Source organism: Mastigoproctus giganteus, chromosome 11, assembly GCF_048544385.1.
Source record: "Mastigoproctus giganteus isolate SK-2022 chromosome 11, ASM4854438v1, whole genome shotgun sequence".
Taxonomy (NCBI): Eukaryota; Metazoa; Arthropoda; class Arachnida; order Uropygi; family Thelyphonidae; genus Mastigoproctus; species Mastigoproctus giganteus.
This window is the reverse complement of record NC_143585.1, coordinates 83,624,396-83,640,006: the sequence shown is the minus strand read 5'-3', so window position 1 is coordinate 83,640,006 and position 15,611 is coordinate 83,624,396. Positions and strand designations below refer to the sequence as shown.

The 15,611-nt window shown below is 34.8% G+C and overlaps 1 protein-coding gene across 2 annotated transcripts in view; it reads left to right on the top strand.

The window, feature by feature from the left end:
• Nucleotides 1–15,611, top strand: part of ras (Inosine-5'-monophosphate dehydrogenase ras) — a 142,068-nt gene that overhangs the window by 85,748 nt on the left and 40,709 nt on the right. For both annotated transcript variants that reach the window (XM_090385041.1, XM_090385042.1), the window contains 2 exons: nt 6,597–6,692; nt 10,893–11,036. In XM_090385041.1, the coding sequence (XP_090241167.1) occupies nt 6,597–6,692; nt 10,893–11,036 (240 nt within the window). The remainder of the gene's footprint in view (nt 1–6,596; nt 6,693–10,892; nt 11,037–15,611) is intronic.

Below are 15,611 nucleotides of genomic sequence, written 5' to 3'. Positions count from 1 at the left end.
AATCTCCTTTGTGACTTGTTTACAGACCAGCTTATATGTATCATAGGCTTCCATGTCACCCATTAATTTATGTATCCTATGCATTTTTTCTTCTCTGCCATATGTCTCATTAGTTCAATTAAAAGCTTTATCTGGGGGACAGCAGTGAAGTAGCCATAGTGGCACATAAGAAAACATAAAAGGAAGAAAAAATGCACATTATTGTACTGTAAAAGCTGATATGTATCTCGTAGCCTTGGTTATTATACAAATTTGTAGTTGACTTCATTGGTGCCAATCGCCACTTGTATTCTGTCCTCCTTTATTGTGTTCTCCGTTGCCACTGACAAATCTTAATTCCACACACGTTGATATTTGGCCATTTTCATACATTCTTATTATTTTAATTTTCTGATCCAACTCTATTGCTTTCCTTTTTTTGATAGATTTACCAGTATTGCTGTCACTTATTCTCTTAGGCGGAACCATGATAACAGTTAAAATTAAATTTTCTGAAAAGAACTTCACAGGGTTAAGGCAAACTCACTATTATCACCCCATGTGAGCTCACATTTTACTAAAGCACATTTCTGGAGGTTACTGCCATAAAACAATAAAAACAATTTGCACTTTCTGGGTTACTGGGCTTTTCTGTTAGTGCAACCTATTATAAACAGGTAGTAGACTCGATCTTATTGCATTTGTGATAATACCAATAGCTGGAATTCTGTGTTTTTAAAGTTATTATAGTGAAATGTGTCCCCTTCACTGAAATTTGCAGTCATATAAAAAAATATAAATGTAAGGTAAGTCGGGTGACTTACTGTATCAAAAAATGTTCAGCAAACTATGTAAAAAGTATGGCAATAGTTACAAAAAAAAAAAAAAAAAAAAAAAAAAGAGAAAACTTACCACGTGCTACTCGCATGCCCAATCCAATACTTCCCTTTATATGTTTTATTTTTTACAATGTAGATTTTAAATCTAATATCTTCCCTTTATTTTTTTCAGTGATGTGTATGGTTTGGTCACCAACATTATAATGGTTCCTTACAGATTTAATGGATGCACAGTTTTCAAACTTTTGAATAATTTCAAGTTTTTGTTTAATTGAAATTTAATCATTTTTGCGATTTCTAAACAAAAAAAAAAAAAATTCTGACTGCCCTGACATAACGAAACAAAATTTGTCATTTTGCAGTTTGATTGAACACAATAATCGACGTGATGCACTAAAACAAACTAAAACATTTGGAGTGTTTTTTTTTTTTTTTTTTTTTTTTAGTGGCATGTGTGAAGACAGCAGGGGTTGCAAGATAATGCACACTAATCCCAATGACGACTTGTAACACCACGTTTTCTCGCTTATTTACGACTTGCAAAACATCTGTTTATACCTATTCTAGTTATTAATGAATTTTATGATTTATGGTTGAATTTTTTTTTTTTTTTTTTTTTTTTAAATCTGGAGTCTTGAAGTGTCTGGTTAATCTGATCCCAGTAAATCGAGAGTCTGCTGTACATAATATATAAGCAGAAATATATGGAAGTGACCAACATGTCTTTTTCTGTGTGTGTATGCAAAATTTCTCATGATTAATGGTTTTATGAACTTGAAAATGGAAGAATCTATTCAGTTCATGCACATGTTTATAATGGTAACTTCCCCTCCCCCCAGTAGAATTAAGTTTTTAATTTTAAACAAAAAAATTGAAATTTCAAAAGAAATTTCAATTTTTTTTCATTTAAAACATTTAAGAAGTGATGTAATCTATTAGTAAAAGGTCAATTTTTTGGTATAGTAGTAGTAGTAGTAGTGGCACTTGATGCAAGAAAGCAAGTGTAGGAGCTTATGCAGCATCAGCCAAAATAAAAAAAAAAAAAAAAAAAAATCACACCATACCCTCCAATTGCCTGTCCAGTTCCTCCTTAAATTTATTTAACCTATCAACTTCCACAACGACAGATGGAAGTTTGTTCCAGCAATTAACCACCCGCTGGCTAAAGGCAAATTTCCGCACATCTATTCTACATCTATCCTTTCTTAATTTGAACTTATGTCCCCGTAGGTTCGTATTCTGAACAAGTGGGAGGATCCCATCAGAATTCAGCGTGCTCAACCCATTCAAGGCCTTATAGACCTCAATCAGATCACCGCGCAGGTGCCTAGTCTCCAGCCACTGCAATTTGCAGAACTTAAGCCTCTCTTGGTAAGAGGATCCCTTCATTCCCCTCACCAATCGTGTTGCTCTTCTCTGTACACGCTCAAGCAAATCTACATCCTTCCTAAAATGAGGCCTCCAGACTGTACGCAGTACTCAAGGCGTGGCCTGACCATTGCCTTATACAGAGGGACAATCACCTCCTTTTCCCTGCTAGCAAAATTCCTATATATCATTGACAAAACCCCATGACCTGCCCTAGCAGCCTGTCTACATTGCTCAGAAAACTTCATATCTGACTGCACAATTACTCCCAGGTCTTTTTCATTTTCTACCACCTTAAGTGTAGTACCACACAGTTGGTACGTTTCTCTGGGGTTACTTCTACCCATATGCAGTACTTTGCATTTGTCAAGGTTAAACTTCAGTTGCCACTTCTTAGCCCATCTGCCCAAATTATCTAGATCCTGTTGCAGTAGCACACTGCCATTACTGTCATTAACAACCCTGCCAACCTTCGTGTCATCTGCAAACTTCGACATTAAGCCTGATATACCTTCATCAATATCATTGATAAATATACAAAACAACAGTGGACCCAACACCGAACCCTGTGGGACTCCACTAATAACATTAGTCCACGAAGAGCAGCACCCATTGATTACCACCCTCTGTCTTCTCCCACTTAACCATCCTTTTATCCATTGTAGCAACTTACCCTTAATACCATTCTGCTCCAATTTGTACAGTAGTCTTCCATGAGCAACAGTGTCAAAAGCTTTCCTGAAATCCAAGTATATGATATCAAAATTATTTTTTGCATCCAGTTCCTTTGTGACCACATCATAATAACCAATCAAATTTGTCAGACAAGACTTTCCCTTAACAAACCCATGCTGTGTCTGAATTATTGCTGCAGTCTTGTCTAGATGATCCTGCAATGCATCTTTAACCAGTGACTCCATTATTTTACCCGGAACAGAAGTTAAACTAACTGGTCTGTAATTATTCGTGTCACCCTTCGAACCTCCTTTGTGAATTGGGGATACATTTGCACATCTCCAGTCCGTGGGAACCTCCCCTGAATCCAAGGATGCTCTCATAATTATGGCTAAGGGTTTGCTTAGTTGCTTTGCCGCCTCCTTTAATATAACTGGATAGATCCCATCCGCCCCAGGTGCCTTTCTTATGTTTAACTTCAACAATTTCTCCTCCACTTTGCTCTCAGTTATTACAAAATCATTAAGCACACTGCTACAATTTGATAACCTTCTTCCATTTTCAAACTGTAATGATTCCTCACGTGTGAATGTAGATGCAAAATACTCATTCAGTTTGTTTGCTATCTGAGCAGGATCATCAACAGTCGAACCATCGATGTCAAGTGGACCAATCATATTCAGCCCCTTCCTTTTAGAGTTTATATAAGTAAAGAAATCCTTGCTGTTTTTCTTAGCATCTTTTGCCAAAGATTTCTCGTAATCCGCCTTTGCCTGCCGAACCTCCTTTGTGACCTGATTACAGACTAGCTTATATCTGCTACAGGCTTCTGCGTCGCCTGATAATTTATATGCATCCCATGCATTTTTCTTCTCTGTCACGAGTCTCATTAGTTCATTTGATAACCATTTAGGCCTAAACCTTGAACAATATTTCTTCATCGGTATGAAAAGTCTAGTAGCTTCCACGATTAATTCCTTGAATGCTTCCCACTTAGAATTTACTGTTTGTAACATCGTCAGTCGATCCCACTGTACAGAATTTAAAAACTGTCTGAGACCACTGTACTCCCCTTTACGGAAGCAAAAACCCTTTCCTTTACCCCTGACGGTAGTTACCTCTTTGAGTAAATCCCACTTCAGCACACTGTGATCACTGCCACCTAGTGGTTCCTTTATCTGCAAATTCTTAATACACGAATGATCACTGCTGATAACCAGATCAAGAGTATTACTTTCTCTGGTTGCCTCTCGAACATGCTGCTGCAGAAAACAATCATCCAATAAATCCACAAAAGTCTGACTAGTGTGTGAGTGACCAACCCACAAGTTCCAGTCAATATCTGGGAAGTTAAAATCCCCCATTATAAGACATTCTGATTTACTGGCCCACTCTATTTCTCTGTACAATTGTTCATTGTACTCATTCGAGTCATTAGGCCTATAACACACTCCTACTCTTATTTTTGCTTTTGCAGTGCTTATGTCACACCAAACTGACTCAACAGTGCACTGTCCATCTATATCAACCGGATGCACTTCTTTTGATTTTATGTTTTTCTTAATTAACAGCATAACACCTCCTCCCTTTCTGTCCTGTCTATCCTTTCTGTACACATTGTACTCCCCAAATTCCAGTTCTGCATTCCTTATATCTTTGTGACACCACGTCTCTGCTATCCCAACAATATCCGCCTTTGATGTCTTGACCAACACTTCAAATTCATCAAATTTATTTACTATACTTCTAGCATTGGTATACATGCCAGCATACATGCTCCTATGCCTATTCCTTGTTACCCTAACACATCCCATATACCCAACTATTCCAGGATGACTGCCATCCGTCCCTGAAACCCCCAACACCCGTCGCTCCAGGTCGCTTCTTATTCTAATAGAAGTTGTGCAAGAATCACCTTCACCTCTGCCTGCGGTTACTGTTAAACTATTAGTCTTTGTATCCCCCCAAGCTAGCAGTTTTCTGACCCACCTAACACTGCCTCGATAGCATCAGCAAATATTCTTGCACCCTTTCTATTTAAGTGTATCCCATCCCTGTAGAAGCAATCTCTCCTGTTAACAAGTACAGTCCAGGCTGAAAAAAATTCTACCTCTTGAGCCTTGCACAATCTTTCCAGGGCCGAATTGATCGACAAGGCTCTCATCATATACTCCCTCCTATCGTGTCTGGGCAGAATTGCAGACACTTTCAAATTCAACCCTAATTCTCGGCTTTTTTTCAACAGTGACCTGTACTTGTTGAGTAATTCTGCCGGTCTCCTACTCTTAATATCATTAGTGCCAACGTGTACAACTATATCACCTTTTGTGCCCTTGAAAGATGATATCCGCTCTACAACGTCATCAACCTTTGCCCCTGGCAGACATACCCTGGTCCTGTTCCACCTATCCTTTTTACATAGCATGTTCCCCGTTTCCCTGACAATAGAGTCACCAACAACTAATAGTTCCTATGGGACCAGCGCATTCTGCCTTGGGGGTTGCCGCTGTGTTGCGTGATGACCAAGTGCAAGCTCTGGCGTTGATGTGGGCAGCTGAGAGCTTGATGGGCCCCTCAATTTATTTCCTTCGAGGGCATCCACCCTGTCCTTCAAACTCTCATATAGGCCCATAACAACGCTGAGTTGTCGCCTGATTTCCTTACACTCCTTACATCGCGCACACACAAAGACATCCCCATGGCAATATCATGTTCCGTTCCAGAGAGTTCGGCAAACATTTCACAAGTTGCACATTTTTTTAGGCTGTGACGCGTTGGAGAATCGCCCCCCTCAGTTCTCCCCCGAGTCACAACACTCCTGCCACTTTGTGCCCGTTGCTTTGCTGCTCTAGTTCTGGGCATGGTAGTTTAAATTAATAAAATCAATAAATTAAATGTCAGTAGTATTTGAATAGAAACTATGAAATAGAAACAGTGAAGCGTATTACTATATAATTATGCGTTAGAGCTACCTCAATTAAAAAATTTGAATTCCCTACAAAAACTTTGAATTCCCTATATACAAAAACAATGGCTACAAAAATCGAACAAAAATAACGGTTTTACCTATCGTAAGTAAAATCCACAAAAACTCTTTATTTAAATTAAAATAAAAAATAACCAGCGTAACTATAACTATATGACTACGTATTAAGTACAATATAAAACAACAATCATGTAAATAAAAGGCAAACACTTATCGTTTTTGCGGAGCGTGTAACTGTCAGCTGTAACTTTTAAATAGAGTCAGCGCCCTCATGAAGCAGAATTCAAGGAAAGGTTTTTTCCCTTATAATTCAGATTATTACCTCTCTTGGGTTAAAAGACAATATTTGGACACTTAGATTTCATAAATCTTTAGACTGCTGTGTAGAGATGAGCATTTCTAATAAGAATGTTTGACTGTGTGAGGAGGACCATGTATATAATTATCATACAGTAAGATGTGACATGAAAAATTTATCCGTAGAAACTGTTTGCCAATTAAAATTGCAGTGAAATGGTTCTTTTTTTTGGAACTGTTTCATTAGGATAATTTCTGGCTTGTAGTTACATATTTGAGGTAGATATTGGTGTATTGAATTGTATACATCTTATATTGGTGATAAAATGAAAAATATCTTTAAATTTACACAATTATTTTGATATTTGTTTTCAAATTAACTAAGTCATTTTTATGGTGTTTGAGTTTTTATTAAATTATTATATATATATATTTATTTATTTAATTTTTAGTGGTAACTGTGGCTCAAGCAAAGAACTTAATAGATGCAGGAGTAGATGGCCTGCGGGTTGGAATGGGAAGTGGATCTATTTGCATTACGCAAGAAGGTATTTATGCATGTATTGAAATCATATGCTTCACATAAATTGCAGTTTCATTTTGAGTTCACTTAGTAAAGGCATAATTTCATACATGTTTTCATTGGTGTTCTCAGAGTGTGCTGTTAGCTAAGTTTATTGGAGTTTATATATACATAAGTTTATATATAAAATAGTGATACTTTGTATTTTATATATAATTTTATACTATTATATATAAAATCACTATTTTATATATAAAATAGTGATTCTATGCTACACAGAAAGCCATGCATGCCAACAGTTTTATCCTGAAACTGTATCACTTAATAAAATTATATATATATTGAAAGTAAATTAGGACACAAAGAAAGTTACATGTTATAAATTTTTAGGCTTTTATAAATCTTTGAACATTTGGTTGTAAGAATGATAATTTGAAAGCTTTTAATTAATGCAATTTTTTCAAAAGGGATGTACTTCTTATAGTATATTTTCCACCTGATTCATGGTGTGTTATGGTTAGACAAATTTTTGGACTAGGTAATTTTTATTGCTCTTAAAAATGATAAGATTTTTATTTTAGGGAATTTTAATTTCCCCTCTTCAGTTTTGCTTTGTTGTGTGGTTTAAATTACTCAAAGGAGTGGACATATTTAGCTGTTGTCTAATTGATTATGGTTCTGTAATAATGTACATAGACACAGTTGTGAACATCCATTGATCAAACCCCCAGCCTATTGTTAACTGAACACTGTTCAAATTAGTTGCTATAATCTATGGGCAGGGGCTGCAGAATATAAAGAGGAAAATTCTCCCTTCCCTTTTCATATTGGGCATACATAGGTTGAGTTTTTCTCAAATTTCTTTTTCTCTCTCTCTCTCTCTCTCTTTCTCTCTCTCACACACACACACTCTGGTTTTTTAAATAGTTGTTTCATTTCTTTCCATGCAGTGTCTTGAGTTAGCATTTTTTTTCCACCTTTGAAAACTGGTGAAATTCAACCCTGGCTTCATTGTGTAAATGCAAAACAATCTAACAACCTTGTATAAGAAATTTCCATTGGATGCTGTGTTTTTCTTTTCTATGGACTATTCCAAATTTTATGAAGCTAAAAAATTGGCTATTGGGTAATTTTGTTAATGATAAGAAGGAGAAGAGAATCTTTTCATCTGTTTACAATGATTCTCCAAGGCTTTTGATCTTGTTTTCTCCCCAATTGTAGCGATGAAATTTAGTCGCTTAACTTCTGTAGTTTCAACTTGAGTTGAAACAATTTATTAAGTTACTTGATATTTCAGCTCTTGGGCCAGCTTTTGTTCCTAATTTTAAACACAGCTAGTTTTTGCTGTTTAGATACTCTAGTGTTTTTATATAATATAGCTTTACAATGTTACCTTTTGCTTAAACAGATTAGTTATGTAATCCTGTTCCAAAAAATGATTTTTGATGACATCAGGGTTTTCACACAATGACATTGGATAGTGCATTGTTTTTAAGGTGTTAGAAAAAGTATTATAAAATCTTTACCTCATTATTTCTTCCAAATTGCTTGCTATTCATTAATCTTATCACTTGTATTGGTCTTTTGCTGTTGAAGGTTTGGAAAGCCTGAGCAATGAATGTGTTTTTATGTTCAATAGTTTTTGATTTGGTTCAGATCTAGCCATTAATTATGCTTCATTATCCTTATTTTCCAATTTTTGGTTTCATTTTAGGTTTCCTCCATCTGATTCTAAGGGATAGAATATACTTTACTTTGACTCACAAATAGTGCACTCATTGGAAAAGCATTAAGATCTTCCTCAAGGAGTATCATATTCAAGCATCACGTTAATATGATACTCTTCCTCAAGGAGGAGTATCATATTAATGTGATGCTTGAATATAGCCTTCATTGTTTTTAGTAATTTTATTCAATTTTTTGCTTGTTTCTTTTCAGTTCTAAATTAGTAGTTGCCTGCATGCATTAGCTGAAGTAGTGATATATCATCTTTGTCAGAAAATCTGGCTGATTTACTTTGGCAGATTTTATCTGCCAAAGATTGATATATTTGAAGTCATTTTTATTTTTAAAAATGATAAATTTGTGTGCGTGAGTGCACATGTAACTGCATTTTTAATAGTTATACACTTGTTTTTTTTTATCTATTTTTATTGAGATTTACTTTTTTTTTTCTAATGCATTTTGGCTATATCTGGCTTTAATTTATATAATTTTTGATGTTGATAGCCTATCCATAAGTCATCTACAAATTTTTTATCTAGTTAATCTTGAACTTGGCGTATCATGACCTATGTTGCCATAAAATATCAAAACAAAATGTCGTTGGTATGATTAAAATTATTTCATATTCCTGGGAAATCTAGATTGAGCTTATTTTTTTTTTATGACTGGAATACACTTATAGTGTTTGTAGTAACTCGTAAAAAGAAACTGTCTGTTCTGTTATTGTTTCTCATATCTATTTAAAAATTTTTGCATTTATATGTATACAGTTGTGCCCCCATATCTGCTGATTCAGTTACCCGCGGTTAACCACGGAAAAAAAATGAAAAAAACTTAACAAGTACTACTCACATATCCAGTACAATGCTTCCCTTTATTTTTCACTATTGATTTTAAATCGAATAGCTTCCCTTTATTTTTTACAACGTCAGGTTTGGTTACCATTATAATGGTTCTTTAGAGATTTAATGGATGCACAGTTTTCAAAATTTTGAATAATTTCAAGTTGAAAGCACAACTCTTGAGTTTGCCCATTTTTGTGATTTCTAAACAAAAAAAAAAATCCAACATCCCTGACATAAATAACAAAACAATTTGTCCTTTGTGGTGCAATGGAACACAACAATCAATGTGATGCACTAAATCAAACTAAACATTTGGTCTCTTTTTTTTGTTTTGAGCAATAGGTGTGAAGACAGCAGGGGTTGCAAGATAATAGGTACACTAATCTCCCAATGACTACTCATAATGCTGGTTCTTGTCACTTATTTACGACTTGCAAAATATCTGTTTATACCTATTTTGGTTATTCCTTGAATTTTATGATTTCTGGCTGTTTTTTTTTTTTTTTTTTTTTTTTTTTTAAATTTGGAGTCTTGAAGTGTCCTGGTAAATCGAGAGTCTGCTGCTGTACTTTATTATTACCATATTTAATGTTGGTAATGTCTTACTGGGTGTTTAATTTATCAGTTAAACTTTATTATATGTATGTATGTTCAAGAAAATCACGTTATATATGGGGTCAGCAGGTGTTCGCTTATATCTGCTGTTTCAGCCATCCACGGTAGGTCTTGGAACATATTCTCCATGGATACAGGGGTCTTACTGTATATATAAATGCAGATGACATGCGAAGATTAGGAGAGAGGTTAATGAAAAGCGTTCCTTCTGGACTTGGATACACTTCAAGAATTGTCAGAAAAGCTATTTTTTAATGCACTAAGGTGTTAATCTTGGAGAATAGCAACCCCAAAATAACACCCACTTTTGGGTGTTATTTTGGGAGTTACAATATAGGTGGACATAGTTTTCCAAGTAGTGTAGACAGGTGGCAAAGATGTCCTATGATGTCTTATTGTACACTTGTTTGTAGATATAGGGAGTTTATAATCTCATTGTATAAGGGCAGTTGTAAGACTACACTTGGAATGCTATGGTTTGCAAGTATGCAGACTGTACTTAAAAAAAAAAAAAAAACACACCCAAGCTTCTTGCAAGGATCCAAAGACAGGCAATTCACCTGGTGAGGTGTGAGAAAATGGCAGCCTATAAAATCACACAACCATTCCCTCTAAATGTTTGTCCAGTTCCCCCTTAAATTTATTTAACCTATCAACTTCCACAATGACAGATGGAAGTTTGTTCCAGAAATTAACCACCCGCTGGCTAAAGGCAGATTTCCGCACATCTATTCTACAGAATAGATTGCTGGCTAAAAGAAATTTTTTTTCTTTTAGCCAGCAAGTTGTTAATTACTAGACAGCCATCTGGATACGTACCTATGTGAGGAGGGAAACACATAGGTAGTTTTTTTTTTTTCCTTCTTTTTATTTTTAGTATATGTGGTTGATACTGATACTTTAAAAAAAATATATATTTTTGTAGAGTAGTTTTCTTGAGGATTTGGACTTTGATTTAAATCTTCACTTTTAGCTAACTAGAGTATTGGCAAAATGTATGATCTAAAAGAAACACTGATTTCCTGAATTGTTTTTAATAGTGATGGCATGTGGTCGACCTCAAGCTACTGCAGTGTATAAAGTTGCCCAATATGCCAAGAAGTTTGGTGTTCCTATTGTAGCTGATGGTGGGGTTAAATCGGTTGGCCACATAATCAAGGCTATTTCCTTGGGTGCTTCTGCTGGTAAGATTTATCTCTAGCAATTAGCATAATTAATACCATTAGTATCTCTGTTTCTCACCCCATATTTATGTTCCATATTTACCTAAAAGAATGAAAATTATTTAATTTTATATCATGTACTCAGTTTCTGGGTAAGTTAATATTTTTAAGGTTAGTTATTGGTTTTAAATGCATTGACTAAGAAAACTAAGTGAAAAAAATTTATTGGGAGGGCATGAAAAAAAAAAAAGTTATATTGTTAATCATATTCTTGAAGGTTTCCAGTCTTTTCCATACGTGACCCCAAAAGTCACTCTTGCTATGACACACATTATCCCAAAAGTCTCACTATTCACAATGCTAGTATGTGCCAAATTTTGGCCAAGTGATAGGCCAAAATGAAACTAAGTAGGGGAAGTTTAAAAAAACAATAAAATAAATAAATAACCTATAGATTGAAACTTCAAATCTAGCAACACTGGTACCTAACTTTTGCTGGATTTTTGAAAATATCTACCACACAACTTTGTTGGTAGAAAAGTATGCAGATTAGCTACCACTGTAGAAGATTGTGTGTGTCACTATTCTGATGGAATAGTGAACAACTTACTCCAGCAATTGTAACATAGTAATATAATTCTCACTTGGAGTAATTTTGTGAGCATTGTTAGCCTTAAGTTAAAGGGCTAACAATGGAAAAAACCTATTATAGCGATTATATAAGTACATTTGGATTAATACAGTTGTCTAATATGACCATGGGAAATGTTGGCGTAGCCTCAGAAAAGCAGTGTTTTGTTGATGTCAAAAAAACATGTACCATGTTTAGAAGGGAGGGAAAAATGTACTAGCAGTGATATTAACATAATATATATTAATGATTAATATATATAGGACATTGGGAAACTTTTTAACTTCCATTATTGATGGATAATGACATAACTGACTAATTATGATTCTTTTATTTTTTTGGTAGCGATTGGAAAAGTTTCTTGAGGTGATCAATATTAGTATATTGATTGCTAAGCCCATATTGAGAAATAAATGCACAGTGTGATTTCTGGTATCACAAAAAAAAAAAAAAAAACTGCTTGCATATTCAAGTTTATATATAAAAGTTTGAAGTTTGAATAACAGTAGTTGTCAGTTGATTAGGAACAGTGAATGAGAGACTTGTGCACAGAGTGCAGTTCAGACCATGAAATAGTTGTGTGTGGTTTTATGTAAGCTGCAACAGCACTCAAAGTGTGGAACTTTGAAATTATTTTATTAATTTTTAAATAAATATAAAAATTGAATTTTGAAAATTAAAAATTTTCAAATAAGTTTTTTTTTTATGCTAGCTTTTAAGTTTTACATATTTAGAATTTATAAACTGTTACTTTAATGTATCACATGTTATTCAAATAAATGGCTGTCATTACATACTCCAAGTTTAGCTTGTAATTGAGAGCGTACAGAATACTTGAGGATAGGTACAAGCCTGAATGATATTAGCACTTATTGGCCACCAGTACGCTAAACCCTGCTTTGCACAAATACAGTCAATTCCAGTTATTTCGGACACATCGGGATTAGTGCATTTTGGCCCGAATAAGCAGCTGCCCCAATTATCTGAAGTTTCACATAAATAGTTAAAAATACAATGGACCTCCGCTTTACAATTGGTTTGCTGTACAATCAAATCACGTTATGATGTGTAGTAAGCACTGGTCATTGTGATTACGTTTGTGAATTGAATTTTAATTCTATTAAACAGCAATTATAATTAGTGAAAATAGGAGGAATATTATCCAGAGGCTATAAAAGTAAAGATATATTAAGCACAAATTTACCCTTTATTACCTTACCAATTAAAAAATTAAATGATACGTGAAATTCGGAAGAATATACATGATAATCGGAATAATTAATACGTACTGTAATATGTACATACCAACTAAGTGACATTTCTGTTCACTCTACATGTGTGGGTGGGGGTTAAAATTTAAAACAGTAAACAGATAAGTAATCAATACCAAAAAACACAGCACACACAAATTGCAAGTAACACTATACGCACAAGTGAGAATGGAGTAACTAGTTACGAAGCTTTAAAAATAGGAATGAAGAGAAAATTCTGAAAATTTATTATTTTTTTTTTATATGATTGAAGATTCCATGGAAGTGTAAACACATTTCACCGTAATAACCCACAGAATTCCAGCTGTCTGTATTATCGCAAATTCAATAAGATTTGAGTTTACTATCAGTTTATGATAGATTTCACTAACAGAAAAGCCCAATAAACAGGTGATTGCTAATTGTTTTATGGTTGTGACCTCCAGAAATCTGACAACTACTTGGTACTGTTGGAGACAATCGTAGGGTAATCTTCAGTGCTGCAGTCTCGTGCCCCAGTTAAACAGCATGTTGTCCCAATGAAGCGAAGTAAACCCTGGCTATTTTCTTGATTGGGTTCTGTTTTTTAAGATTTGCCCCAAATATAAACGGCTGCCCCTATTAATCAGTGGCCCAAATAACCGGAATCCACTGTACTTTATAACAAACATACGAACCATGTATGCCCAAATGAAAAGTTGCTTGTGGTCTGATCTGGTGCTGAGCCAAAAGTTACCTTCTTTTTAAATTAAGGTTCTTTGTGTTGTTACCAGGTAATTAAGACTGAATTAAAGTTATAGTATGCAAATATCAGCTCCAGCACTGAAGGCATTAACTTTTGAATGTAAAATAAATGAGAATGAAATATTTTAAACATTTGTGTATTGGCATATAATGTAAACACATAAGTAAGAGATTTTTTTATATATATATATATATATATATATATATATATGTGTGTGTGTGTGTAAAAAAAAAAAAATGCTACTACTGCATTATCTTTAGATTCTTGTTAATCTAAGATAGAAAATGCTACTCTTGATATTTATTATATATATGTACTATATACAGTTAATCCAGTACATACATACTTATTACAACTGGAAAAATTCAGAAATTAAATAGAAATAGTCCAAAAATGCTGAAATTGGCAACCTTTGGCTCAGACCATTTTTTTTTAAAATATTATTATTATTTTTAATTGTGGGTAAGGTGGCTCCAGCCAAACCATGGGAATTATGTCCTATGTTGTATGAAGATATGTACTGATAAAGGCCAATCAGTGTAGTAGTAGTAATTGCATCCTAGTGGTTACTATCCCTGGTACATAGAATTGGGATAGGGCTTACTTCCAGAACTGCATTCTGCTCAAATAGCACATAATCTATTCCCATTTCCTTCTCATTTCAAGAGGTACAGGGATTTAATATTATGTATGTGTCAATAAGCATCCTGCCTGAATTAGGGTTAAGGGAGGGAAAAAAAAAACTAGTAAGGCTACGAGAATGGTCAGATATGTGAATACCTCTTACAAGAACATTATCCAATCACGTCCATTGACAGATCAGTTCTAGTTGTTTTGCACCACATAACAAAGAGTTACACAGGCACCTCCAGAAGCTTTAAGGTTAGTTTATAATTCTTCTCCTATGCAGTACAAGGAACTGCTCCAAGGTTTTATTACTGATGAGAAAGTGAGACAAGTGCTTGCACCAGCAGCTATTCCAGCTGAAAAGAAAGCCTTTCCAGTCAACTGTGCAATCTCATCTACACCATCAGCCCATGCATCACAAATCATTACACAGACACAATGTATAGGATCATTCCTAATTGTTGAAATCACCTGTCTACAAAATAAGACCTAATACTAGCACTAGGAGCAACTCAACCCATCTTGAAGAAGGATGTACCTTATCTACACTAACTACTTGCACAATGCAAGGAGCTATACATGAAGAATAATATTATAACTCTTTTTGGGCATTGAAATTATTACTGTGCAGTATGAGAACAACAGCGGTTTGATCTGTTCTTGGACAAACAGATGCTGTAATTCCTAAAGTTACAAAAGAGGGAAAGAGCATGTTGTACAGGTCACTAAGGACTTCTTGCCATCTAAGTGTGTCTCAACCACACTGATCATGTGCCTCATCAGATCTTGGCTTGCTGCAGGAGCCTCCTAATTTCTCCAAAAGACAGATTACATCTAACAATGGCTTCATCCAGTCTCTCATAGACTTCAGTGATGCTCTGGATTATCTCTTGCAATGCAGCATAGGGCAAACATCCACCATATTCTACAGAACATTACCACTTATCCCATTATTGCTTCACCTTGGTATCAGTATACATAATTGCATTTTGGAGTGAGACAAGCACTCTTCTTATAGATCTCTCTTTCACTTGTGCAATTATTATGTTACAGTTCAAAAGGATGAACATCCTCCACTTCATTTGGAAAATCAAGAAATCTGTTCATACTTGAATCATAAGCTCTTCCCTTCCTTCATACATCTGGGCAATGTTTTGTGCAGCCTGAACAAGTTCGTCTTAAGATCATCATATTCACGGCAGCCATAGACTGTAGTATTAAGTTTCTCTTTCCCCACAATAACAGTTAATTTTTTGCAAGATTTCAAGTTCATATAATTTTGCAAAGGGATAATCAGTAACCTGTTAGAAGGAAATTGTGCTGCAGATTAGAGCTGAATCATT